Here is a 27,714-nt window from a genome sequence, read left to right on the forward strand (position 1 = left end):
GCGAGGCGGGGTTCGGGGAGGGGCGGGGCCCGGGCGGGGCGGGGGCTTCGGGGGAGGGGGCGGAACCCTGCGGGGCGGGGCGGGGGCGGGGCCGGGCCCACTTAAGAGGCGCGCGGCGCGCAGCCGTCGCGGCAGGTCCCTGGAGTGAGCACCGACCGGCGGAGGGAGGCGCGCAGGGGCGCACTCTTGGCACCATGACCCAGACGCCCACCTTCGACAAGCCCAAAGTGAGCTCGGACGGGACTCGGGGTCCGGGGGGGTCTGGCTTCTGGTCTGGCTGGAGGGCTTAGGGGCGTCCACAGCCCGGGAGCGAACCGGGGCCCCTGCAGGCGCTTCCTCCCTTCAGCTCAGGCCCTCGCTGCTGCCGGGCAGTTTAATGAGAAACAATGAAGCAGAGAGGGTCCCGAACCCCAAGGCGCCACCGACTGGCTTCCGTGTTCTGCTTCTGCCCCTGATTTGGCCTCTCGGAGTCTCAGTTTCACTACCTGTCAAATGGGCCTGGGACCCCCGCCAGCGCTGGGTAGCTGTGGGAGACTAGGCAGGGGGCTTGACTTTTTGGATCTCGGCTGTAAAATGGGGCCCAGTGTCTACATCCATAGGCACCTCAAGTGTTGTGGAAACAGCTTTACAGCTCAGCACTGTGATGGTTCTGTGGGCCAAGGAGCTCAGGTCTGTGGGTGTGCCGGTCAGGAGGAACGCGCCGAAGAGCAGAGGGAGAGGATCAGGACGCCCCTCTCTCCCCGCTAGAGGCTGAGTGGACCTTAGGTTCATTCGGGGCCAGGCCACAGCCACTGGCCTCAAGGGATAACTCCGTGGTCCCTCCTCCCACCAGCTGTGGCCTCTTGGGAGCGGCTGCGTCAGGGAGGGTCTTGGGCCCACTTGGCCGGCTTTAGAGCACTGAGATTCAGTCTACGGAGGAGGGGAGGGGTCCAGGGGTCTGTCCAGCAGAGTGAGTCAGCTAGCAGTATTTGAGACTGCTGTGGGGGGTCACGAGAAGGAGTGAGCTGTAATCAGACTCAACTTACCGCTCCGAAAAAGAGGTGTGTGATGATGGCAGGTATCACAAGCGTTGGTGAGAATCTCATGTGTGTATCGGAGTGCGGGGGTGTGGGGTTGGGTGGGCAGCCCTGGAGGAGGTATGGCCCAGCCCCCACGGCTGCTGCCCCCACCATAGGCTCAGCTACCGGTGCTGGGGAGCCCTCCTGCCAGACCCCACTCCGTGCCTCTATGCTTTGTCTGGATGTCCCATCACTGGAGCTTCTTTCCTTGTGAAGTTTTGTTGGTTATTTTTCTCCTTTTTAAAAAATGCTTTTGGATTCCCCCTGCCCTTGGGAAGGTGGTTCCCCTGATGTGAATCCTGAGACCGTAGACAAAGTCCCTTGACCGGAAGTGAAATTGGAATTCGGGGATTAGTGAGAGGCAGTGCTTCTATAGAACTTACTATATGCACCCAGTCTGCCCTTGCAACACTTGTCACAGCCCATCGAGGGAGGGGCTATTTTACCATTTTTGGGTCTCACCCAATCCTACCTGCTTCAGGCTGGCAGGTTATTTCCCCTCTCTGGGCCTCAGTTTTCACACCTGGGAAATCCCCCCCCCCCCCCGCTTGGTCGGGAGGTGTCCAGAGGGACACCAAGGGATGCTTGAGAGGGAAGGTGAGTGTTCTCCACTGTGTAGAGGAGATGTGATTCAGTTTTACAATGCAAGGAGGAAACGTGCCTGAGCTGGCAGGAGAAGCAAAAACGAGCGTGTCTCAGCCACTGCGACCAGAGCCAGCTCCCTGCCTTCCCGTGGGTGGGGCAGATCCTAATGAGAACTAGTATTAGTAGCTGGAGCTCATTAAATTGTTATTCTGCTGTGCTGGGTACTGTTCTGAACTCGTTACTTTCATTAATTTATTTGATTCTAGCAAGGACCCTGTGAGGTTGTTATGATCCCATTATACAGATGAATAGAGGCACAGCGAGATTAATGACGGCTCAGATCACACAGTGGGGAAACAGCCAAACTGGGGCTGAGCCCAGGCGAGCTGGCTTCAAACATCCCAGAGCCAGCTTTCCAGCTCTCTGCCTTTGCAGAAGCCCTTGGAATGGAGGTGCTGGTGCCCCTCGTGGGGGCCTCTGGGACAGGAGCCTCTGCTGGGCTGTTTGGCTTCTCATGCCTACTACTAGGTGAGGCCCAGGACCCGGCCAGCTTTAAGAAGGCAGAGCAAGGCTGTGCTTTGTAAACTTCAATGGGTACTCAAGTCACCTGACTACCTTTTTAACATTCAGATACTGAATTGGGAGTTTGGGGTTGGTCTGGAGATGTTCCCTTCTAACAGGCTCATGGGCAATGCTGACAGTGCTGGACCACAGACCACACTTGGAGTAGCAAGACCCTACGTGGCTGCCTCCCTGGTTTGACTGTGTTATTCTAAGAGATGCTTTCTGAGCACCTGTTGGGCATTGGAGGAGGTACCCAGGAGGTGGAGGGTTGGCCCTTATCATTCTATTTCTACATGAGGCAAGGCTGGAAAGCCTGTGGTGTTCAGGAGTTCTTTGTCATGGAGGACAGTGCTGATCACTTGCCTGTTTCTGTAATCACCGTGGCTACCAGGCACCTTCTGTCATTTACATCCCCGTCCTCCGGACAGCTGGACAAGGTAGATCTCTTCCTGCCCCTTTAATAGACCAGGACACTGAGAAGCAAAGTGACTTGTCCAAGGTCACACAAAATGAGCATCTCAAAGCTGTAGAGCAGCAAGTGAGCTGGCCCAGGCTGGAAAAGCACAGTCTCTACGCTGTCCCTCCCTGACGCAGAGAACTGGGGCTAAGTCTCTCACGTAAATTTAAGTAGGCTCTATGCCCAGCTTGGGGCTTAAACTCACAACTGAGATTAAGAGTCGCATGCTCTACTGACTGAGCCAGCCAGGCACCCTGCCCACATCATTTTTTCTTTCCCCTTTTTTGAATGTTTGCTCCGTACCAGGCACTGTTCTAACTGATTTGCATATACTCATTTAATGCTTGCGGTGTCATTCTAAGATGACTCCTCTTCCCTTCTATAGGAGGAAATGGCTCAGACAGGGGAAGGCACTTTCCAAAGTCACACAGCCGGAAAAGCAGAGCTACACTTGAACCCATTTCTACCTAAAACCGAAATCAATACTGTCCACTCCCTTTGGGGCGAGGGGTGGACTCAGAGTCACCTTGGGCCTCAGATAGACTGGGGGGTAGGTCCCCGCCTCTCTGTTTGGCAGCCACAGAGCTCAGGTGGACATTTCTCTGAAACTCCGCTTTCTTCGCTGTAAAAATGGGTTGATTAAATACAAGGCCGTGGGGCGCCTGGGTAGCTCAGTAGGTTAAGCCTCTGCCTTCAGCTCAGGTCATGATCTCAGGGTCCTGGGATCAGGCCTCGAATCGGGCTCCCTGCTCAGTGGGGAGCCTGCTTCTCCCACTCCCTTGGCCTGCTGCTCTGCCTACTTGTGCTCTCTCTCTACCTCTCTCAAATAAATAAAGTCTTAAAAAATTTTTTTTAAATCAAGGTCATGGGTTCCTGAGGACATTGTGCTGAGTGGCACATGTGAAGCCCCTGGCTGGCAGGCAGCAGGCCCTTGTGCTGTTCCTTCCCCTGGGGTTGTAGTTCGCCCCCCTCCCCCACCAACTGGGGCCCTCTGGGAAGCCTCCTACCCCCACAGTGTTTCCTACTCTTGACTTCCTGCCGCAAAAGCCACCGAAAAGCCCACCGTTAGCATGGCTTTGGCCTTCTGTTGCTTTTTGGTTAGCAAAGAACCAGCTGTTTTTATTTATTTTTTACTTACTGTTTAAAGATTTTATTTATTTCAGAGCTAGGGAGCATGAGTTAGGGGGAGGTGTCGAGGGAGAAACAGACTCCCCGCCCAGGAGGAAACCTGATGTGGGGCTTGATCCCAGGACCCTGGGATCATGACCTGAGCCGAAGGCAGACACTTAACCAACTGAGCCACCCAGGTACCCAGAGCCACCTATTTTTAAAAAGCCCCTCAAGGAGCTTGCCTTACCCATTATAACTCACAGGGCACTTTGGAGGGAAGGGAATGAATGAGACCGGGTTTCAAGGAAGCCTTTTGTTTGACAGAGGAAGTGAGGACCAGAGAGGGGACCCATGGTCACACAGTGAGGTAGGGGAGGCGGACCACACTCCTGATTCTGCATCCGACCTTGGGGTTGGCCTGGCTTGGATGGCGAGGGGCCCTGTGAGCTTGGAGGAATGTGTCTCCCTATCCAGTGATCCTTGGGGTTGCCCCCCTGGGGCAGGGCAGGGAGCACTGTGACTGGCTTTGGACTGGGGAAAAGAGTAAGCCAGGAGGCCACAGTGAGGTTCAAGCTTATATGTACTCAGGGTTTTGGGGGCAGGCTCATTCTCACCCCTTAGGGTTCTGGGGTCCCAGAGGAGCAAGGTGAGGGGAAACACAAGCCTTGGGGTCCTTGTGACCACGGGGGCAGATCACGAGTTTTCCCATCTTTACAATGGGAATCCAGTTGGTCTCCAGGCCGGGAAGGGGTGGGGCACACCAGTGCTGGCCGCTGCCCATCATTACGCCTGTCACTGTTCTCCGCCCCCTTTAGACTTTTCCCAGCATTGACTCAGCACTGATAGCAGGATGAAGGGAGTGGATTGTGGGTTTACAAACTCTGGTTTTGACTCAAACAGCTTCCGGCTGTTGGTACTTATTAGTCTGGCCTGAGGCTCATTCCTTAATTTCTCTGTGCCTCCGTCCGGATAGCTGGGGAATAGCTGTGTTGGGGGTTCCTAGGCTGTTACTCCGTAAGATGTGGCCCTGGCTGAGGACCCGCCCTCCCTGCTCTGACACCTCTGGGGGAGGCTCCCACAGCAACCAAGAGCTCAGTCAGGCCCCATGACGGCAGGAGGCACCAACGCTGGGCGAGCTGTGGGAGCTCAGATGGGGCTGAGGAGAGGACCTCCTATAGGAAGTATGACCAAAACAACGTGTCATATCTCAACCCAGGGCAGCTCTGTCTCCTGGCTTTACCTCTCTGCTGAGAGGCCATGGTGGGCACTGACCCCTGGCACCCCGCAGCTCACTGCCAAGAGCCCGGCTAAGGAAAGAGAGGCTGGCTGGCTGGTAGGGGAGGGAGGGCTCCTGCGGCTCATCTGGGTTCTGGGTTCTGGAGGCTTCTCTTCCAGGCCCAGGGGCGCTGGTCAGTCCTTTCCTTACCCTGGGGAGAGGACACCGCACTGCTGACCTAAGACAGCTCTTGGTCATTTGATGTGTACTAAGCGCTTTTGGCTGTGCTGGGCATGGTTCGAAACCCCAAAGACGCAGCATAATGATCCCACTTTGAGGAAACTCCTAGGGAGACAGCTATGGTAAGTGAATACAAAAAGTCAGCGTTTTGGAAAACACAGAACCAGATGGTTGGTTGGGGGAGCCTGGGAAGAAGTAGTTTGCTCGTGCGTGCCTTGAAGACACACAGCCTCCCAGTTAGGAGTGGGAATTCCATCTCCAAGTGTCTGGCCCAGAGAGTTCATGACCTGTGGCCTTGCCCTGGATCTGCCCCGACACCTCGGGTGTGTGAATTGTACCTCCCCGGGCCTTGGCTGACTGGCTGGCTGACCTCTCCTGAGAGTAAGACTTAATGTGTTCACCCACCCCCTCCCCAGTGTGCCCAGCACCTAGTGGGGCGTAGGAAATATTTGGTCACTGGGAATGTTTCCTACTCCTCTCTGGGATTTCCTGCAGCTCTATGAGGTGCTTGCCAAGTCAGCCTGCTGGAGAGCAAGTGCAGGGGAGTAGGGGTGAGACTCCCCCCCCCCACCCCCAGAGACGTCATGAGGCTGGGCACAGGGCAGGGGTGTGGCCCCTGGGCAGGACTTGGGCTTAGAGGTAGAGCGATTGGGGTTCTAAGCCAGCTCTGTGGCAATCAGCCTGGGCAGCACAGGGCAGGCGGCCAAGTTCCTACGAGTTTACCATCCCCATGCCCACTCCCCCAACCCCCAGTCGGCAGCCCAGGGCTAACATGCACCTTGCCTCGGGGGTCAAGATTAATTGAGGTAAAGGACCTGGTAACTAGAAGTAGCTTCTGGTACTGCTGAATGGTTCCTGACAGCCTCTCTGAGGCTAGGCCTGCAGGCAAAGCGTAGTAAGAACGCTGGGACTCAGACTTGGGTTCAAATGCTGACTCGGTCCCTGCCTGCCTTTGTGCTCCTGGATCCCTTCTTTGAGTTCAGCTTCCCCCTCTGCAGAATGGTCTTCAAGTTCTGCCTTCGCTGTCATGAGGATGGAATCAGTTCATGTCTGTATGTGGTCCAGCACATAGTAGATACTCAATAATCAGAGGACACTGCTGTTCTTTTTCCCTGAATGGGGACAGCCGAGCAGGGTCCCCACCCATCTCTGAGCTTACACCCCATTGTCACCTGGGGGGTGCAGACAGACGTCTTCATGGGTAGTGGCTATTTTCCAGAAAGTTCCATGGGAGGCTTGCCTGAGGTTGAGCTACCTAAGGGTGGTTGTTGCCTCTGCTTCTCCCCTGAAACGTGTCTGGATAGCTTCCCAGGAAGCCCCAGGAGTGAGGGGGACCTGTAGGGCATGGTGGGGCATGATGGGGCAGCAGGCTTTCCTCTCGCTGTCTCCGGGGGTGCTCTCACTTTCTGCTTCCCGGCTGGCTCTCCGAGCCCCACTTCCCCTGCTCTGCTGCACTGGGGAGCACCTTCTGCATCTGGAGCTGCGGGCAGGTACTCCCCGAGGACGCTTATCTCTTGTCCTCACTACTGAGCAGCCCTGTTTTCTGTTCTGACTTCCCTCTCCCCTACTTAGGGTAAGGCAGCCAGAAAGAGCTTGTACACGGTGCCTCCTGATCCAAAACCCTTCAGTGGGTCCCCTTAACTGTGACCTGTGACCACTCCCTGCCCAACACCCGCTGACTTTCTGTGGCGACCTATCGCCCCATGAACCTCATTCTCCATATCAAGCCAGTTCCCTCCCTGCTTCCTGACCCAAGTTCCTCTGCCCGGGCCCTTCTCTGTCCTCCCTCCTTTAACCCTGTCCGCTCCTCCTCCCAGCACCTCCTGATTTGTCCCTTCTCCATCATCGTCTCCTGTAACCCCTCTTCGCCCATGGCCTTGCAACCTGCCCCAGTCACTCCCACTGCCCAGAGAAGCCATTCTCTTCACCCCCATCTGCCTCTAGCCCTGTCTCTGGCCCTTTCTTCCCCTCCAGGGGTGAAATTCTGAAAAGGAGAATCTGCACTTTCTCCATTTTATTACCTCTACTTATTTCTTACTCCATTCCAGCATGGATTTGCCCCCTCTGGCCTCTGGAGCACTCCCTATAGGAGAGTAGTTCTCAGCCTTGGCTTTGCGTGTTGAAAACTAGCAACAACTCCATGCTCAGGCCCAGGCCGAAGGACTGTGACATTGCGGACCAGGGTGGGCCCAGGTGTAGGCGACTTTCCAAAGCTTCCCAGGTGTTCCTCATGGTCAGCCAGGGCTAAGCACCTCTCCTCTGGGCCCAGTGCCCTGTGGCCTTGGCCCCAGGGACGTGTGTCTGTTCTCTTGCTTGACCTCTGGCAGGACCTGACCATATTCCTTTTATGTAGCTGCTGTAACGAATTACCACATGCACACCCGGTAGCTTAGAACAATGTAATCTCCCCATTCTAGAGGTCAGAAGTCTAAATCAAGGTGTCGTTGGTAGGGTCTCACGCCCTCTGAGAGATCTGTTTGTTGCCTCCTCCGGCTTCAGGTGGCTCTGGGCCATCCTTGGCTGGTGACCACACAGCTCCTGTCTGCCTCCAAGCTCAGGTTGCTGCTGCCTCTTCTAGGAGTTTCTCACCCAAAACTCTGCCTCCCTCATAAGGAGGTGGGTAATTGCACTATCCAGATAACCCAGGATAAACTCCTCAAGTCCTTAAACTACTTCTCTCTCTCTCTCTCTCTCTCTCTCTCTTCTCTTTTTTTCCACCACGGGAGTAATACAGGTTCTGGGGATTTGGAAGTAGACCTGTTTGGGGGGCTACCGTCTCACTGACCCAGTGCATTGCCACCACCCCTTGCAATCAGACAGCCCCTTGCCTTGTACACACCTTCCTCCTGGTTTCCCTCCTGCCCATCTGGCGGCTCCTCTCTGGGCTCCCCCTCTCCTGCAGAGCCACTGGGTGCTGGTGCTTCTGGAGGCTTCCTCCCCCACCCCTTCCTTGGCCCACTCTCCCCAGTGAGCCTGTTCAAGGGCTTGGCTGCAGCTGTCCATATTCGTACTTGTATTGCCAGCCTGGTGTCCGACCGTGCTAGAACTTCCCATGCGTTGGCTCTGTCCTTTTACATTGGAGGGCTCAAAGGCGTCCCAGCCAAACATCCCTAAGATCAAACTGACCGTGTCCCTCTCCCCGCACCCTGTCCTTCCTTCCCCCTTAGCACTTGGGCTTCTTCCTGGGTAGTGTCCAGAGCATGGGAATCTCTACCCACCCCACTCAGGCCTGACCTGGGGCTTCCTCCTTGACCCCTCTTTCTGTACCCCACCCCCCTGCTTTTCCATATCTGTCTTGTCACCCTGGTCCAGAGCACTATCCTCTCTCATAAACTGGACCGCAGTAGCCTCCTGCTGTTTTGCTCTGAGCCCGCCTCGCCCTCTAGCTGGCTTTAAACCCTGTCGTGGCTTCTCTGTGCTTTCAGCTATAATGACTCCTTGTGGCCTTGGTGACCCCGCAGCCTGTCCAGACTCATGATCCCTCCCTTCTCAGAGCCGGGTTTCAGTTCCTCCCCATCCACAGGCTCGCTACCACATGGCCTTTGCACGTGCTGTTGCTTCTGCCTGGAATGCTCTTCCTGCCTTCCTCCTTGGCCTGCCTTTGCCTGGTTGGCTCCTCTTCATATTTTGGATCTTGGCTCAAGCTCTGTTTTCTCTGGGAAGCCATTGTTGGCCCTTGAGCTGGGTGAGGTCTTTTGTTTGTTAGCCCTTTTGTAGGCTTGTGACTGTACATCTGTCACGTTTATGTACTGCCTCTTCCCTGGCAGGACCATAAGCATCACAGAAGTGGGACTCCATGCCTTGAGCTTTGCTCTCCATCCCTAGCACTTGGCAGTTTGGTGAATTCTGGCCTCTTCACGGATGCCGTTTTAGCATTTGCTGTGTGCTAAGTGCTGGGCTCACACACTACACGCGTGAACGTGGTCAAGCCTCACAAAGCCCTAGGAGGAAGGCATTGTCTCCTCCCCATTGGATCCATGAGGGTGCCGAGGCACCAAAAGTGAAGTCACTTTCTCCAGGCCACCAGGGAGTGAGTGGAGGAGCCAGGATTCCAGATGTAAGCCTAGAGTATCCTCCCTCTCTGGCCAGATCCTCAGTAGGGTGGTGTGCTGTGTGTGTGGGTTTAGGACAACAAACCCTGCAGGCTCAGAGAGAAGAGGGCCCCTGTCCAAGGTCCCACAACTCCTTGGCAGTTCCCTGGGCTGGAAGCTTCACTGTTCCCAATGCTGAATATTTTTTGAGAACATAATGAACATTTAGCTAAGTGGGCATTGAACTTGTTTTGTCAGGGAATCCTACAGCTCCCTTGCTTCTGCGCCTGGCGGGGAGTGTTGCTGGGTCCTTTGCAGGCTGGGTGATGTCCGGAGAGGTCTGGTTACTGGGACCTCCTACTCGGAGGCAGGTTAAGCAGCTCTGCGCCTGCCAGCCTCAGCGGGCCTGTAGTTTCCTCCCTTACCAGGGCAGTAACTTTCTCCTCCAGGTCCCCAAATTCTAGGGAAGACCCCAACCTGGCAGATGTCAGTGGATTTTCTAGGTCTCCCCCTGGTCCATGGAAAGTCCCCTTCCCCGTGTCTCCCAGACCCTGTTGTGGTTCCCAGCTCCTGGGAGATGGCCTGGCTGAGAGGCAGACTTATAAACCACCCTTGTCTACCTATGTGGTGTGTTGTTATTGTTATCTTTAATCCTTACGGTTGTTCGTTCGCGGACAGGGAGGCAGAAATACCCTGTTGTTTTGCAGTTGAGGAAGCAGAGGGTCTGAGAGATCAAGTGTCCTGGCTGAGATCACACAGCAGGCCAAGGGGTGGAGCTGGGAGTCCGGAGATGGGCTGTCTCCAAAGCCCGTGTCCTTAACCTCCTGGCGTTATGCACCGAGCAGTGTTTGCAGGGCCCTACGCACGTAGGGAACGATCACCAAGATGGCCGAGTATCCAGGACCCTTTCTGGAGTACGAAAAGATCCTGTGTTGCGCCTGTTGATTCCTGATAACCGGGCTTATGTAACACCAACTTTGGAAAACAGAGTCTGGGTGTTTGAAACTCGCTGTGGGGTAGCCACAGGCCCAGGAAGTCTGCACTCAACACTTTTTGTTAGAGTTGGTTTTTGCTTAGTGGGCGGAGAGCAGACTCTGCCGGCACGGTGGCTGGGGCTCCATGGCTGGCCTTGGGCTGGCCTTGGGTGTAAGGGCACTGGCCTTGGGCTTGGGCTAGGGGTTCTGGTTCTGCCATTTACCAGCCGTGGTGAAGAACAGAGGAACTGTGTGGGGTTCCTGCCTCAGTGGCTTGTGGTGTGAACTCGGTCAAGTTACTTAACCTTCCTGAGACTCAACTGTGGTTGAGCCTCTGTGGTCTTAAGCGTGAAAGAGCTAGAGATGACTGTTAACCACCCCCATCCCCCCACCCCCCCCCACCCCCCCGCCCAACAGATGAGGAGGAAACAAAATGCTGTGTATTCAGAGCTTAGTGGAGTGTCTGTGGCAAGTGTCCAGTCAGGGGGACTCGTGGTTATTGCAGTCCTGCTGGCATTCATGGGTGTTTGTTCTCACCCCCCCCTTTGTCCTCCCCCTGCCCCCTTACAGGTGGAACTGCACGTCCATCTGGACGGAGCCATCAAGCCTGAAACCATCTTATACTACGGCAGGTAAGTCCACAGGGAAGAGACCTTCCTCCCCAGCATCTGGGGACGTTGGGTGGTGGTGGTGGGGGGTGCTCCATGGCTCAACCTAGAGGCCTCTGGAAAATTCCAGGGTTGGCATTCCTTCCTGTATCCCCATGGAATGAAGCTGGCCCCCTGGCCGGAAGAAGGTGGTCTGTGGAGAAATGGCGGCCCCTGAGCTCTGAGCCAGAGACCCACAGCCCAAGGCTTCTGCTTTCCCTGATTCTGACTCTTGTCCTGCTGATGCCAAGGGGCCAGGAGGAGCTTACCCTACCTTATCTGCAGGTGCTTGAGTGTGTGCATGTACACACACATACCCCCACAAACACACACACACACGAGAGGAGGCAGTTCCCAGGGCTGAAGCAGTCACTGTGTTGGGACTCTGCAGAGAGGCTGTGGCAGAGGTGATGGCCCCCACGGGACGCTGGGACCATTTGTTGAGCATCTGCTAGTGCCCGGCTGCCAGGCTGAGTGCCCTCCTTGAGTCAGCAAGTTTAATCCCTCCGCAGAGAAGGACAGTGCTGTTATCCGCATCTCACTGAGGAGAGCCAGGGGCTCAGAAAAGCAAAGACAGTTGCTGGAGGTCAAGGCGACAATAAACAGTAGAGTCTAGAATTGACCCAGGGCCCTCTCCTGTCCAAGGCTTTCCCTGTGTCACCAGGGCAGTCGCCTACTGGGGAATGTGGACAGGCAGCCCCTCCTCTGGGGCCCATTTTCACCTTTTAAGTAAGGCTGTGCCTCCTGCCTCGGGTCGCATGAGCAGGAGGGTCACTGGGGCCCCCAGGGAGGGGTGCCTGCCGCTTCCTCCCCACTTCAAGGGCTCATGGTGGACCCTCTCTTGGGTCCACTGTTTAACAGCAGGGATTTTAGAGGTCAGAGGGTCTGAATTTAAATATGGGCACACTGTTTCCTCACTGTGACCTTGGCCTCTAGCTTGAGGGGGAGGAACAGGGCCTCCCTCCAGAACTGACCTAGAAGAGGGGGGACCTGCTGCTCCCCACTCCTCCCTCCACAGACTGTGCCCCCATCTGTTTGCTGGACAATCCCTTCATTTGGAGCTGGAAGGAGTCCGCCTCTCTCATTGCCCGGAGCACTTCTGCTCCAGACCCAGATGCGGACACGCAGCTCCATACGCCCCGGTCCCCCGAGTTTCCAGACACCGCTGCTCCAGAGACCTGGTGAGGCTGGGCGCCTGTCCCCAGTTCCCCGGAGCATCTCTTCCAGCTCCCTGAGGCAGAGTTCTGCCAAGAACACTTTTCTCCACCTTCTGCTACTTTCACAGACCCCTCCCTCCGCCCTAGGAAGTCGCTACTGATTTTTTTTTTTCCCCTACTGATTTAATTCTTGACTCCCCTACGTCATTTGTCAGCATTTACTGTGCTCCCCGAGGCGCTGCATCGGTGCTGATGTGCTGAATCCTCACCACAACTTGCGGGGTGGTACTGTTGTGGCCCCATTTTATAGAGGAGGACACGGAACTGTGATGGGTAAGGGGATGTACCTAGGGAGCACGGGTGTGAGCCCGAGTCCACGCCCCTGACCATTACTCCTGCCAGTGAGAGGCTTCGATGAAGCAGTGCCCCGAAACCACTTCGCTCCGGGCACTTATTGATAGTCTTAACGATAAGCTAGGGCTCTGGCTAAGTGGGGTGAAGCTGCTTGGCTTATCTCTGCCCGTCCTTTGCCCATGCCAGGTGCCAGCCATTGCCCCAGAGGAGGCTGTTGGGTGGGTTATCAAGCACCAGGTTAGGACTGCCTACTGAGTTCTCATTAAGGGGTCAGAGAGCACTTACTAGTGGAGCAAGAAGGCCGGAGTCCAGGGCAGGGAGGAGGGAGAGGAACCGCCCCCATGGGCAGGCTGGTCGGATCTTCTGTTTTCCCCCACAGCTTGGCATCTCGGGAGCAGTCGAGGTGCCTCGGTGGGCCCATGGGGCAGGGTGTTATGGGTACCAGCTGGAATCCAAGCAGCTGGAATCCAAGCAGGCAGGGGGTCTGGGAGTTGGTCAGTCTTGGCTATGGAAGCCCGTAAACACTCTGGAGGACTTCCCGGTGGTGGTGGGCTGAGAGAAAGAAGGAAGCCCTTCTCTCCCTCTGGCCAAATCCAGTGGCCGGTCTTCTGCCTCTGTGATGTGGGCCTCCGCTGACTATGTTCTTACCTCCTTCTTCCCTTAGCTCCTGTGATTCTGTCCTCTCCGGGGCTTCTACCTCTCTCTCCGTCTCCTTCGTGAGCCTGTCTGCTCTTTTGCCACAGCACATTCTGAATCTGGCCCCGCTTTCCTCCCTTGACCAGCCTGGCCTGAGCCACCAGCATCCCTCACCTGGGCAATGGCTTCCTGGCTGGTGTCCAGGCGGCCACTCTGGCCTCCCCTATTCCTGTCTCTGCAGTACTAGAGTCAGAATACCTGTCTTAAAACCTCGTCTGACCAGTCTCTCGCCAGCTCTAACTCCCACACTCCCAGCTGACTCTGAGTCAAAGCCAAGGTCCATTCACAGCCTTTGAAGACCAGCAAAGCCCGAGCTGCCTCTCTGACCTCTCCTTAATCCGCACTGGAGGTTCCTCAACCCTGCCAGACTTGGTAAACACAGAGAGGTTGAGTAACTCTCCCAAGGTCACGCAGCCTTTAAGGAACCCAGCTGGGATTCAGAACCAGTCCATCAGGCTTTGGGGTTTGCTGTGTGACCCTGGGCACATAAACTACTTCCTGTCTTCTTCTCTGTACCATAGCTATCTGTGTTACTGAAAAGGATGCGGAGGTCCCTGGATGGGATGGCTCTGCCCCTGGGTGATTTGGCACATACAGCAGGGGGATGGACTTGGAACTCCATAGCCTGGCTCTTCCTTCTCGTTGGGCTCTCTGTGGCCGGGCTCCCAGTAGGCACATCCCCACCATGGCAGGAAGAGCACTGGCTGAGGCATGGCTAACTGGGAGTATAAGGAGCATCTGATGACCAAACTTGGTCATCCCCAGGGGAGCCTCTGCTGCCAAGTGGCTGTGGGTGGCAGGAGGACCCAGGGCCCTAGGATTAACTCCTTTTTGCCTCAACTTTGGGCCCCAGACCAGAGCATTACAGCTTGGCCTGAGCAGCTTCTGGAGGCCCAGTCCTGTATAAGATCCCAAAGAGTGTCTCATGCTATTTTTTTCCTGCTAGGACTGCTGCAGTAGCTCTCAGATCTGATACCCACACGGCAATCGGAAGGAGCTCTTAAATCTCTTCATGCCGCTCCCCTGCTTGAAATCCTTCAGTGGTTTCCCCGTGCTTTGGGGATCAGGCCCGAACTTCTACGAAGCTTCCACTAGGCTCTGCCTGCCCTCTGGCTCTTCACCTACCACTGACCCCACTCTGAACTCCAGCTGCCCTGCCTTTGCCTCCCCTCCCAGCTTAGGCCTGGAGCCCCTTCTGTTCCTTCTAATTCTGCTTAAATGTCCCCTCCTCTAACCAGCCTTCCCAGACCACTCTGTGTGGTCAAAGATCTCTTGGTGGCTGATGAGGAGAGAGGCTGGAGAGGGTAGGCACAATGGGCCTTCATGGAGTAAAATAAGTGAGATGTGACTGGCTGGTGGGCAAGGCAGAGGAGCCCCGGGGGTGGGGGGATGGTGGAGCTATATTTGGAAACATGGAGCATAGGGCAGGGAGGGGGAGGTGGGATGAGATGGAGGAGGGTGTCAGACACCTGGGGCTGTCTTGGTCACTGCTATCTGTTCAGTGCCCAGGACATCGTAAGCCCTCAAGTGGTGGTATATGGAAGTAGAGACTTCTGGCTGAAAACCATGAAAGGGGAGGAGCTTGTGTGGGCAGGTGTGTAAAAGGGAGGGTCTGTAAGAACCGTCAGGAGGAAGGGCCCCACCAGGAAGCGGGGGTCGAGGGAGCTGGAGGAAGACTCTAGGGGCCTCACACATAGCGTGTCCAGAGGACCAAGCACGTGTTGTGGGGAAGGGGGCTGACTGCACGCTGCGGGGGCACTCCTAAGGATTGGGACCCCCAGCAGGGGAGGAGCGCCTGTGTCGGGGGCTCGGGGGACATGCATTTATGTCAGGAAGCATCATAGTATTTTAGGGACCGAGGTCCCCCAGTGTCCCTGGCAACCCCCCCCCCCCCATCCTCTGTTCTTGCTTTGCGGATAATGCGATGCTTGAACCAGATTTAATCACCTCATTCCCATAATTGTTTGCTCCTCTTTTTTTTTTTTTTTTTAATCTTCTTTCGTTCTACTTGCTGGAGGAGTTTCTCCACTGTATTTTCCATTCATTTTATTACATCCTGATGACCGGCCCATATTCATTTAGATTTGCAGAAGCTCTCTCTTCCTCTCAGGGTCCCCTTACTGAGAGGGGTGTCTTGTTTCCGGGGAGGAAGATCTTCTCCGGTCCCGGAGATGCTCCGCTGTAAGGGTTTTAAGTTTTCTTCTGTTCCCTGTGTTGTTTCCTCGGCATTTCCTCCTGTCTCCTGCCTTGTCCCTTCGTGGCGGAAGCATTTCTTGGATGTCTGGTGTTCTTTGCCTGTTCGTCTTCAAAGTGGGAAAACTGAGGCCGGGGTGACCTGAGAGCTGTGGTAGGGGAGGCAGGCCTGGCTCACCCTGGCTGACCCTGGCAGGGAGGAGGAGGCCCTGGGCGGAGGGGCGGCTGTGGGCAGGCCCCATGCTGGGGTCTGTAGGCGGAGAGGGGAGATGCTCGGAGGGAGGGGGCCAGTGCACCCATTCCTGGGAGTCTCCGCTGGACCCTCTCCCAGCTCACGGGCTGGGCAGGCCTCTCCCATGCGCAGGCCAGCCGGATGGAGGGTGGAGGTGGGAAGTCCGGCCCCTGCCCCGGGCATTGTGGTGCTGCAGTTATGGCCCTGATAACCTCTGACCTGGCTGGGGACCAGCTGGCTCTACCCACTCCGGGGCTGAGGAGGAAACTGTGGTCTTGCCCTAGCAGCTGCCCGGTTCCCAGGCACCAGGGGCGTGCATGTGCGCATGTGAGCATGCGCATGTACATGTATGCGTACAGACTTCAACCCCCCGTGTCCCCCTTGAGATTCCCTGGCTGGTCATGACCTTGGGGACTTGGTGGGGGGAGGGGTGCTGGAAGGATTCCAGCCTGAGTTCTATATGCCCCAGGCCTCTGTTTTCCTATCTGTTCAATGGGAGGAGTTGGAGGAAGAGGTCCCCAGCTTTCCTGCTCTGGTCCCCGGGAGGAGTTTGCAGCCCACTGTCCTCACTGTTTTGTTCCCAGGAAGAGGGGGATTGCCCTCCCCGCGGAGACAGCAGAGGAGCTGCGGGACATCATCGGCATGGACAAGCCGCTCAGCCTCCCGGGCTTCCTGGCCAAGTTTAACTACTACATGCCCGCCATCGCGTGAGTCAGCCCCCCAGCCCCGCCCTGCCCTGGCTATGCCTGCCACCTGCTGCCCGCGCCTCCCACTGCGGGGTGGGAGAAGGTGCTCGGAAGCCCCAGTTCTGCAGCTTATCCTTGTGTGTACTTGTGTGACTCTCTCCAGGCCTTGATTTTCCCTTCTGGAAAGTGGGCATAATATCTAGAAAGTTCTTCAACTTCTACAGGAAAGTGAGAGTATGAGGTCAAAAACTGGCATCCTAGTGCCTGAATCTTTCACGAAATAACTGTGACCATGGGCAAATTTACCCTCTCTGGGCCTCTGTTCCCTCATCCAGACCATGGGGCTTGTGATCCTGTCTACCTCCTGGGGCTGGAGTTTAGAATGGACATAGAACTTTCCTCACCAAGCTCCCCCTTGCCATGAAGACGATTGCTACCTTTATGGACAGCCAGACACAGCTGTTTTTCTAGTCCCTTTTGTTCCTTCCATCTTAGGTCTGGAAGACTATGCGTACAGCACTCAGAACTGTAGTTTTCATAGTTGTCGCTGGTCCCACCAGGTGGACACACTCCTCGTTTGCAGAGGAGGAAACTAATGCTCAGGGGAGGGTAGCCGCTTGCCCAGGACCACACAGCTGGAAGGGGTGAGGCCCAGATCCCACCCGGAGGCCACCTTGAGCTTCCTGACATGAGGCAGGCCTCTGCCGTCTGCTGCCAGAGCTCAGGAAGGGGACGAGGCAAATGGACAGGGAGCAGTTAGGGAAGGCTGCCTGGAGGAGGAAGCATGGCCCAGGCTTTGGGATAGAGAAGGTGTAATGTAGTCCGGAGGGCTAGACCGGAGGGAAGGTTTGGAGCATATGCCAAGTAGGGGTTGTTGGATGACTGGTGAAGGTCTGCGAGGCAGATGGAGGCCCTTGGCTGGATAAGTGGCAGGACAGGTAGGAGGAGTTCTGTGGAAGGAAGATGTGTGTCAAGGCTGCTTGCTAGAAGCTTTTGGAGTCAGCCTGGAAAACACCGCCTGTCCCCATCCCTGGCCCTGGTAAGCAGAGACACACACGCACACGCACACGCACACACCTCCCTGGAGACACCGGTCCTATCTCCCCGGACACCCCCTCCCCAGAACATACACACGGCTGGGGCTTCTGTACGGGCTGAGGCACCTCTCCCATGTCACCTCCAAGGCAGCTTCTGTCTCTCTGGCCACAAGACAGAAGATGCCCAGCTCCTTGAAGGCCCAAGATGACCAGGCTGTTTGGCATCATCTCCTTCTGAGATGCTTGGCCTTTGGGGCTCTGCCCGTAAGACTGATGTCCATACCGTGGCCTTGCCACCATCCACCATCAGACAGGTGTCTGATGAGAGCCCTTATCTTCTGCCCTTATCCTTCTGCTCACTTCTCTCCCACAGCGTGGGCCTCCTGTGGCACCTGGGGCAACAAACACATTCCCAACCTCGGGTCCTCTGTGCATGCTGTTCCCTCTGCCTGGAATGCTCTTCCCTGTAGATGCCCTGTGGCTAGCTTCCTCACCTCCTTCTCAGGCCTGCTCAAGTGTTCCTTTTTTCAGTGAGGCCTTCCCTGATGGTTCCAATGAAACTCGTAGTCCCCTCCCCTGCTTTATGTGTCTCCATAGACCATTTCACACCTCACCTACTGTAGACTGTGTGTTTCACTTACTTACCTGTCTCTCATGCTTAACTGTAGGCTCCGGGAGGGCAGGGATTTTGTCTACCTTGTTTCCCTAGTGCTGGTCACTGTGCAGTGAATGTGTGCCACCGCTCTGGGGGAGGTTGGGCACCCTCTTCCTGGGAGGCCGGCTCCCCTGCAGCAGGCCTGAGGTCCCAGATCCAGGCCAGGGAAGACAGCAGCTGCTCATTCTTATCCTCAAAAGCATGGTGCTTCCAGTGACCCTTCTCCTGGGCATGGCCAGTTTCCCTAAGGCCCTTTGCACGCACACCCCACATTCGGGTGACCATTCTGTATTCACCCTTCAAGGTGGAAACTTCCAGCCAGGCCCAGCTCATGGTCACTTGGTACCACTTAGTGTGGCCCTGGCAGGTTGATGTGTGCCTTACTTCTAGAGCCAACACTCAACAACTAAAATACTTAAAGGGTCTGTCTCTCTGACTTGGAGCACTGGCCTAAGTGAGTTTCAGGAAGTTCAGCATCTTTGTCCTCACAGTAACATTTGCTGTAAGTGTCGGGGGACTAACCGGAGGCCTGTAACAGGTAAGTGTGGGAACCAGGATTCAGGAGTCCCAGGTTTCTCCCCCACCCCAGGGTACCCTCTGGATTTGTCCGTCTGTGTCCTTTCCCCTCTCATTTTAGTTTTATTGGGGTAGAATTGATAAGTAGAAATTATGTGTTTAAGGTGTTTTGATATACATGTATGCTGTGAAACAATCACCACAGTCTAGCCAAGTTAACATATCCATCACTGCAGATAATTACCGTCGGCTTTGGCTGCACATGTGTGTGTGTGTGTATGTGTGTGTGTGTGTGTATGTGTGTGTGTGTGAGAACACTTAACGATTTACCCTCCTAGCAAATCTCAAGTATATGCTACCGTATTTTTTTTTAATTTTTATTTATTTACTTGACACAGAGAGAGATCACTAGTAGGCAGAAAGGCAGGCAGAGAGAGAGAGGAGGAAGCAGGCTCCCTGCTGAGCAGAGAGCCTGATGTGGAGCTTGATCCCAGGACCCTGAGATCATGACCTGAGCCGAAGGCAGCGGCTTTAACCCACTGAGCCACCCAGGTGCCCCCCTAAAGGTCTCATTTTAACTTAATTACTTCTTTAAAGACCTTAAATCCAAACTTAACGACTGCCACCCAGGCGCCCAGAATGCTACAGTATTGTTAACTGTAATCCCCATGCTGCACATCCCATCTCCAGAACCAAACTCCACTTGTAGAACTGAAACTTTGTACCTTTTGACCGACATCTCCCACTTCCCCCTTCCCCTGTTCAAGCTGCCCCGACTATGTTCTACTTTCTGCTTTTATGAGTTGGGCTATTTTAGATTCCACGTGCAAGTGAGATGGCGCAGGATTTGTTTTTCTGCGTCTGGTTGATCTCACTTAGAGTGACGTCCTCCAGGTTCATCCGTGCTGCAAATGGCAGAATTCCCTTGAGGCTGAATGATCGTTCTGTGTGTGTGTGTGTGTGTGTGTGTGTGTGTGTGACATTTTCTTTATCCATTCATCTGTCGACGGACCTTTAGGTTGTAGCCCCGTCTTGGCTGTTGTGGATAATACGGCAGTGAACGATGTGGTACAGATATCTGAGATACTGACTTCATTTCCTTTGGATAAAGATCTGGAAGTAGGACTTCGGGATCGTATGGTAACTTTTTACAACGTTTCTTGAGGAGACTGCTCGCTGTTCTCCACGGTGGCTGCACCAATTTGCATTCCTGCCAGCACGTACAAGGGGTCCCTGTTCCCGTCTGTCCTCAGCGACACTTGGTGACTGTAGCACACTAACAGGTGTGGGGTGATCTGTCCTCGTGGTTCCGATTTGCATTTCCCTGGTGATCAGTGATGCTAATCGCCAGGGAAATGCACCTTTCCACGAAGCTGTTGGCCATTCGTACACCTGTTGAGAAATGTTTATTCGGGTCCTTTGCCCATTTTTAATCTGATGATCTGGTATTTTTGCTATTGGGGGCTGGAAGTTCCTTGGGCATTAGCCCCTTGTCAGATTGGATCTGCAGGGATTTTCTTTCACTCTGTAGTTGTCTTTTCACTCTGTTGAAGGCTCCCCTTGCTGTATGCTTTTGTGTCTGGTGCAATCCTACTTGTCTTTGTGTGTGGTGCCCGTGTTCTCTCGTTTCTCTTCCCTGCTGACCTGCGCCCATGAGCCAGCAAACATCTGAGTGGCCATGACATCCTGGGCTCTGTCCTGAGGGGTCCCAGCCATGACACGATTGAGGGAAAGACCCCTGTCTCATGGAGTCTACATTCTAGTAGGAGAGATGGAAATTGACCGATAAGTAATGAGAGAATCACGCCAAGTGGGGATAAAGCACTGGCCAATCCCAGGGGAGCAGGTAGAGAACGGCAGAGGAGCCCTTCGGAGGCCAGGTGGTCAGGGATGGGCGCTCTGAGTAGGACGGTCTCGGGGAAGAGCCCTGCCGGCTGGGGGATCTGTGAGCATGGAGGCCCCGACCTGGGAACAGGCCTGACTGTAGCTGGGACAGAAAGGCGGCTCTGGTGGCGTCATAGAATGAGTGAGAAGGAAGGTCTGGAGAGAGTGACAGGGGCCCGAGTCTGCAGGCCTTGTGGAAGCCATGAGGGTTCAGAGTGGAGGGGCGCATGTTTGATTCACATGTTAAAAAGACTGCTCTAGCTGCTGTGTGGAAAACGGATTTGGAGAGGCAAGCCTGTAGACTTGGAGATCTATTTAGGAGGTGGTTAGAACCTGGGTGGAGGGGACAAGAAATGGCATGTAGTTTGGAGGTAGAACTGACAGGCCCTGCCTTGTTTCTAGGATCTTCTCCGACAGCTACCAGAACTTGGGGCTGGAGGCCAGAAGTGGGTTTGAGCTGCCACGGGTTGGGAAAAGCCCTGTTGCTCCTGGAGCTCCCAAGAGACTTGGGGAAGGTTGTCCCCAACCCCTCTCTTTCCTTCCCAGGGGCTGCCGGGAAGCCATTCAAAGGATTGCCTATGAGTTCGTGGAGATGAAGGCCGAGGAGGGCGTGGTGTACGTGGAGGTACGCTACAGCCCGCACCTGCTGGCTAATTCCAAAGTGGAGCCAATCCCCTGGAACCAGCCCGAGTAAGTGACACCTGCTGGGGCGGCCCGACTCGTGGGAGCCCTGGACCTACTCTTTCTCCCTGGTCCTGTCTGTGGCCTCAGAAAGATGGGTTTAACTCTTTTGCAAGAGACATGGTTCCTAGCCCTCACCTGGGCTAATTTTAAAAATTTTTTGACCTTTGGTAAAAGTGTCTGCCTATGTTTCCCTGCCCCGGACACAGGCCCACAATCTAGGAATAGTAACTCCCTTGTCTAGAGGCTTCTATGTGTCCTGTTCTAACCTTGTCACTGACGCGAGTGTGGCCTATTCCTGCCCACTGTCTGGACCCCAGAGAGCTCTGAGTGCCATCAGCCGAATTCCTCGCCCCCTTCCAGCCAGGACTCTGACAGCTGTGGATGCGTGGGAATCAGACCTGGCAGGCTTAGCATCACCCCCGTCCGTGGGGGAGGACTGTGCCTGAACTCATCACCCCACACACCTTCCAGTCTGGAAGTGCCCACACAAGCATGAAGTGGGGGGTTGTGCCAGGGCTGGGGGCCAGGTCTTTCCCCAGAGCCCGTGGGTTCACAGCGGCTGGAGCTGCTTCTCCAAGAACCGTCTTTCTCTTCCCCCAAACCCCCGCCATGTCCCTGTCCCAGGGCTATCCTTCAGACCTTCCTTTATCTCTGGCCCATCGCTGCTCCTCTCCGCACACAGGGGCGACCTCACCCCGGATGAGGTGGTGGCCTTGGTGAGCAAGAGCCTGCAGAAGGGAGAGCGAGACTTCGGGGTGAAGGTGCGGTCCATCTTGTGCTGTATGCGGCACCAGCCCTGTGAGTACCCCTCAGCCCCGCCCCTGGCCACTGCCCTGACACACCCTCCCGCCCCCCACCCAAAGCCTGGCACTGGAGCCACATCTGGTCCCCACATGCCCCCACCCCATGGTATTTGTGGAGCCCATTGGCAGGACCTCGGGGCTTCTTGCAGTCACTAGAGCCTACTACCGTGGGCAGGCTCAGACCTCCTGCCAGCAGAGAGACCCTCCTCCCTGGCCAGACCGGGCCTGCCAGCCACGTGACCTGCATTTAGGAAGCAAAAAACCAGAGGAACCTGAATAATAGGAAAAAACCATCTAAGCCAGGTTCTGATGAGCCCACAGTCCTCCCTTGAGACCCTGGGGGCCAGGCCTCGTCCTGTGTGGGCCACAAGACTTGTGGACAGACAGGTCTGCCATCTAGGGCCTCCAAGGGTCTCCCTCGTGAGGGACGCTGGTCAGGTGTCTAGAGCTCCGGCTTCCATGGTGTGCAGAGCCCCACGGTGTGACTTTGGACACATCCCTCCACCTCCTCGGACCGCAGCTGCGTCACGGCCGGTGACGGTCTCTGCTCAGTCTCTGCTCCAGCGGGCAGTGCGAGCCAAGGGCTTCCCGCCCGCCGACGGGCCCGCAAGTGGAGAGGGACTTGCGTGGGCTTCCGCGGTCCCCGTGGCAGCCTGTGGGGCAGGGCTGCCGTCGCCGAGCCTCCTCGGCTGGGCGTGGGGCTGAGGCTGAGAGAGGGGCGGCCTGCTGCCCCTCGGTCGGGACAGCGTCGGGCGCACACATGCACACACAGCTCTCTGGCTCCAGAGCCTGCGACTGGTCATTTTTTTTTTTTAAATATTTTATTTATTTATTTGACAGACAGAGATCACAAGTAGTCAGAGAGGCAGACAGAGAGAGAGGAGGAAGCAGGCTCCCCGCTGAGCAGAGAGCCTGATGTGGGGCTCGATCCCAGGACCCTGGGACCATGACCCGAGCTGAAGGCAGGGGCTTTGACCCACTGAGCCACCCAGGCGCCCCGCGACTGGTCATTTTTAAACTCCTCGTGAGGACTTGGTTAGTTAAGAGGCCAGAACAGGTCAGCAGTACAAGTCTGGTTCTGGGCTTCTCTGTGAAATCGCGGGGAGCCTCTGTCTCCTCCTCTGCCAAATGGGGTTAGGCCGTGGCACCGTGAGGCGGTGAAGAGCTAGGCTTGGGCTGGGGGACGGGGAGCAGAGGGACTTCTCGGTGCCACCAACAGAGGCGTGTTGCCCACAGGCTGGTCCCCGGAGGTGGTGGAGCTGTGTAAGAAGTACCGGCACCAGTCTGTGGTGGCCGTGGACCTGGCTGGAGATGAGACCATCCAGGGAAGCAGCCTCTTCCCGGGACACATGAAGGCCTTCGAGGTAGGGCCCCGGGGAAGGAGGCAGGGAGGGGCTGGCACCGGGGAAGCCACAGGAGGAGGGAGGGAGTTACGTGGACAGGGGAGGCTGAGGCCACCTCCATGCTCCCTCCAGTGCGCCGTGGTGGGGTCTCGGGGGTGCTAGAAACTGGGAATTTGTATAAGCAGAAGCTCCCACCCAGTGTGAGCACTCCTGTGTGGGAGCCTGTTTCTGCCTGTCATTTGCCGTGTGACCTTGGGTGAGACTGTCCCTTCTTGGGGCTGCTGTTCCATCTGTTGGGATGACCGAGTTAGAGCGAACATTCAAAGCCTCACTACGACGCACTCCGTCCTGGGCCTGGAGCGTGGGTTCTGGGGCCAGAGCTCTGGAGTCTCACTGCCCCGTCTCAGAGCCTGGCTCCCTTCTTCCTTTCTGATCACCGTCCTGTTACTTTCCTGGGCCTGTTTCTCCTCTTGTAAAACAGGTATTAGGGTATTTGTGGAGATTAGGTAACGTGGCTGAGCCCTTTCATACGGTGACTGACCCACGGTCACCGTCTAGTAAATGGCAGCCGTGGCTTAAGTTAGGATCACACAAACAGAAACCCCGGCTTCCCCGTCCTGAAGCAGGTCAGCTAACTGAAGAAGGGCCTGGTTTGAGCCTGCCGAAACGGGGAGCTGGAGTGTGGCACGCGGGGGCCTCCCCCAGGCCGGCCCTGACCGCCTGTCACCCCTGCAGGAGGCTGTGAGGAGCGGCATTCACCGCACCGTGCACGCAGGGGAGGTGGGCTCCGCGGACGTGGTGAGAGAGGTGAGGAGGTGGGGCCGGCCTGGGGGCCTTCCGCCCGCTTCCCCCCCCCCCCCCCCCCCCCCCCGTCCTGGGCTCCACTCCGCTTCTCTGCAGGCTGTGGACACGCTCAAGACGGAGAGGCTGGGCCACGGCTACCACACGCTGGAGGACGAGGCCCTTTACGCCAGGCTGCTGCAGGAGAACATGCACTTCGAGGTGGGCGGCCAGGTGGTGGGAGGACAGCTGGGAAGCCAGGAGGGCACCGGGAGGGCCAGGAGCCAGGCCAGCACGGCAGGAGTGGGCCGTGGGCCTCAGAGCCGCCCGCTGGCAGAGGTGGCCGGATGGAAGTCATGGGACTCGGCGGCCGGGAGGCCGGTGTGGCTCCAGCCCGAGGGGCTTACGAGGTGGGGTGGGGGGTGGCATGGCTTGGCGGGGGGACACGTGGACCAGCCATCCACCTGCTCTTCCAGGTGTGCCCCTGGTCCAGCTACCTCACAGGCGCCTGGAAGTCGGACACGGAGCACCCAGTGGTTCGGTGAGGCCCGGTCCCCGGGGCCCATTCAGTTTTGTACCAGGAAAGCCGAGGGTGGGAAGGAAGTGGAGGGACTGGGTCCTGGCCCAGGCGGGGCCTCTTGCTAGGAAATCGCATCGAGTCCTTGGGAAGCAGGTGCTACTGTCCTCATCTGTAAGATGAGGGCAAAGCTCAGTGTGCTGTGACATGACTGAGGGAGGCCAGGTCCTAAATAGCAGAAGTTCTGCTCCTCTCATGGAGCAGTCATGGCAGAACACCCTGCTGCCCTGAGGGGGAGGGGGGCTTCCACACTCTAGACCCTGCCTCCTGGGCATCTGGGAGAGGCGGCTCTCCAGGTCACGTGGTGCCTGCTCCTAACCTAGCATCTAACTAGAGGCCTTGGTCCTTCCTCCCGCTGTTCTGTGACTGGGCCCTGGGAGCCGCATCAGGCCTCAGGAGGGCAAAACCACCCTTTCCTGACACAGGAGAAGGCGGCAAGAACAGGGGGCGACCACGGTCAGGCCAAGCTGAACGGCAGGATCATGGGCTCTGATGTTCTTCTTACAAGGAGGTCCTGAGGTCTGCTTCAGGACAGGGGAGTGCGTGGTACCAGCAGAGTGTCCACGGGGAGGTTCTTGGAGGCACATGGGCACACAGCCTGTGGGCTGGAGGCGGGTGTGCGAATCAGCCGCCCAGATTCGATGGTTGAAGCAACAGCCTCAGGAGATGGTGGTACCAGAGGGCTGAGGAGAGAACCCGGGACAGTGACACTGAAGGGACAGATGGAAGAGACTGGTCCGAGAAATCAAGAAAAAGGGTTTTAAGAATAGTCAACAGTGTAACACTCTACAGAAGTGGAGTAAAGAGCCAGGGGAAGCCTTGCGGGTGTAAGGCGACGGGGATCTGGGGTGCCAGGACCCCTTTCCCTGGGGGGTGGTTGAAAAGTCGATCTTAGTGGGATTAAGGGTGAAGGGGGCGCGGACGACCCTCCCAGAACATTGGCAGTGAAGGCGAAGGCTGGAGAGGGTCGTAGCTGGGGGGCATGCTGCTTGTTCGGCCTCCCTAGGCCTCCGCTCTACCTGTTCCTCTTCTGCCTTTGCCCGGCTCTGGCCCGCCTGGGTGGGCTCAAGTCTGGAGATGCTAGTTCTGTGCTGTCGGACAGGTCCCCTGAGTTCTCCCAGCTTCCTTCCCCTGTATGGCGAGCAGCTCTTCCAGGTCGTAGGGGGCTGCGGGCTCTTGGCGGCAGGCACTGTTCACGTAAGAGTACAGGCGGCTCTTCCCTCTCCCCCTCACCCCTGCATCCAGGTTCAAACAGGACGAGGCTAACTACTCACTCAACACAGACGACCCACTCATCTTCAAGTCCACCCTGGAAACGGATTACCAGATGACCAAACAGAGCATGGGTTTCACCGAAGAGGAGTTCAAGAGACTGGTGAGTGGGCGTGCACTCTGGCGGTCTTGACTCTTGGCCCTGGGAGTGTGTGAGGCCTTCAGGTCTTAGGCCCCAGGACCTCTGGAGATGAAGTGTTTGCCTCACCAGGCCAACCCACGCTGGTCCTAGAGTTAGGTGCCTTCTAGGGATAAGTTCTCGGGCTGGCACACTGATCAAGGACCAGGTTTTTCAGCCTTTGCTTGGGTCGAGTGCCTGCAAAGAATCCATTAAAAGCTGTCACCTCTCTTCCCAGAACGGTGTGCTTGGCTATAAAATTCTGCACGCACTTTTCCAGCCATTCATAGATCCCAGGCTGAGCCCTTAATTTTAGGGGCTGATAGCCCAGATCTGTCCCTGCGGGAATCTCCCTGGCCCCACATATCCTGCCTGGTCTCCAGTTTCTCCAGCTTCCTTCTCTCATCCCTGTGTCATGTCATGGCACTTTAAGAGCACTGAAACCCATGGTCTGTGCTCTGGCACTTGCTGCCAGGTGACATGGGACCTGTCCTTCCCCACTGTGAGCTTAATCACTGGCCATGCTCATTGAAGAGGATGGCGCATCACTAGACTGTCAAGGCTTTCTTCCATGCTCTCTGGTTTCACATTATTTGCCATGCTGGCCCTTCTAGAACATCAACGCGGCGAAGTCCAGTTTCCTCCCGGAAGATGAGAAGCAGCAGCTTCTTGACCTGCTCTATAAAGCCTATGGGATGCCACCTTCGGCCGCTGCAGGTGTGTTCCTGGCTGGGCTTCTGGGCTCTTGACCTGCCTCTGTGGGATTTCCTACAAGAAGCCCTTCCTTACCCTCTGGGGAGGTGCTCAGGATACGTGAGGCCTCCCTGGTTCCAGGGCTGAGGCTGATGGCCTCCTACTAGACTGGCTTACCTTCTGTATAGTGCCATCTTCAGGCTGGTCTTGGGGGAGACTTTCTGAAGCCCAGTCCCAAAGATCTTGGCAACCTGGGTCATCTCCATGGTTGCCTAAAGCCAAGGGCAGGGGAGCTGGGCCCAGGTTCTAGCTCTGTTCTGCTCCTTCCTTCTGATGTGGCTTTGGCAAAGCATTCCCTTGCTCTAAGCCTCAGTCTCCCGCTCTGCAGAAGGGGGTTCCTCTCTGGCTCTGAAGTCCTGGGTACTAGCGGCCGCTAACCTTTCTGTGTCTCTGATGTGGCAAGCAGAGCCGCATCCCTGAAGACATCGTGGCTGCCTCTCCAAGCCCTCACCTGTGGACGGAGCCTCCCCAGCACTGTGAGGCTGCAACGACACTTACCTTGACTCCTTCAAGGAAGACTGGCCTAGTCAGCTACGGCTGCTCCTGAAACCCGTGTGCCTGTTTCTACACACACCAATACCTCGGCATTCCGCGTCTCTGCCTACGGGCCAGACTCCGGTTGACTGAAACCTTCCTCCTATGGTGACTCGTGCTGAAAATCTGGTGCTCAATAAAGCAGCCAATGGCTGGTACTATGCAGCGCCATGGTCTAGGGCAGAGTGAGAATGGAAGGAGCCTCTGGGTTCCCAGACTCAGGCAACCGGCCCAGCAGCGGGGTCCTGAGATCCTGGGGCGGGCTTGGGGTGGGGTGTCGAGGGGGACACCGGGGCTTCTAATGCTGGGGGCAAAGAAGGGACCCCAGTCTGCCCTCCCTCCAGAAGAAACCAGGCTTCTCTTGAAGAGTGAATCTGCTTAACTGCTCCCTCTTTGCGCCCTGCCACTGTAGGTTTTAAGGGCTGGGCCTGCCCGTCTGGGTGAGCTGTGGACTGGGGTGGCAGGCGGGAGAGTGGAAGACTGATCAGCCAAGGAGGGTCCCAGCCTCTGTGAAGACCAGCCTCTTCTCAGGTACTTCCTTGCACGGAAGCCCGGGGC

General features: G+C 56.4%; 1 protein-coding gene across 1 annotated transcript; it reads left to right on the top strand.

Annotated features, from left to right (window-relative positions):
• Positions 1–96: 96 nt before the first annotated feature.
• ADA (adenosine deaminase) lies at positions 97–27,321 on the top strand. The gene is made up of 12 exons (XM_059133077.1): positions 97–227; positions 10,806–10,867; positions 16,099–16,221; positions 20,839–20,982; positions 21,659–21,774; positions 23,016–23,143; positions 23,858–23,929; positions 24,023–24,124; positions 24,379–24,443; positions 25,725–25,854; positions 26,484–26,586; positions 27,029–27,321. The coding sequence occupies exons 1-12, from the start codon at positions 195–197 to the stop codon at positions 27,040–27,042; spliced, it is 1,092 nt and encodes a 363-aa protein (XP_058989060.1). The 5' UTR covers positions 97–194; the 3' UTR covers positions 27,043–27,321.
• Positions 27,322–27,714: the final 393 nt, after the last annotated feature.

Source organism: Mustela lutreola, chromosome 9 (assembly GCF_030435805.1).
Source record: "Mustela lutreola isolate mMusLut2 chromosome 9, mMusLut2.pri, whole genome shotgun sequence".
Lineage (NCBI taxonomy): Eukaryota > Metazoa > Chordata > Mammalia > Carnivora > Mustelidae > Mustela > Mustela lutreola.

Excerpts from the sequence above, each read along its gene's own strand:
- ADA (XM_059133077.1), top strand. The coding sequence starts at position 195 with ATGACCCAGACGCCCACCTTCGACAAGCCCAAA. Across the intron at positions 16,222-20,838 it reads TACTACATGCCCGCCATCGC|GGGCTGCCGGGAAGCCATTC; the intron begins GTGAGTCAGCCC and ends TTTCCTTCCCAG. Across the intron at positions 24,125-24,378 it reads AGGAGAACATGCACTTCGAG|GTGTGCCCCTGGTCCAGCTA; the intron begins GTGGGCGGCCAG and ends CTGCTCTTCCAG.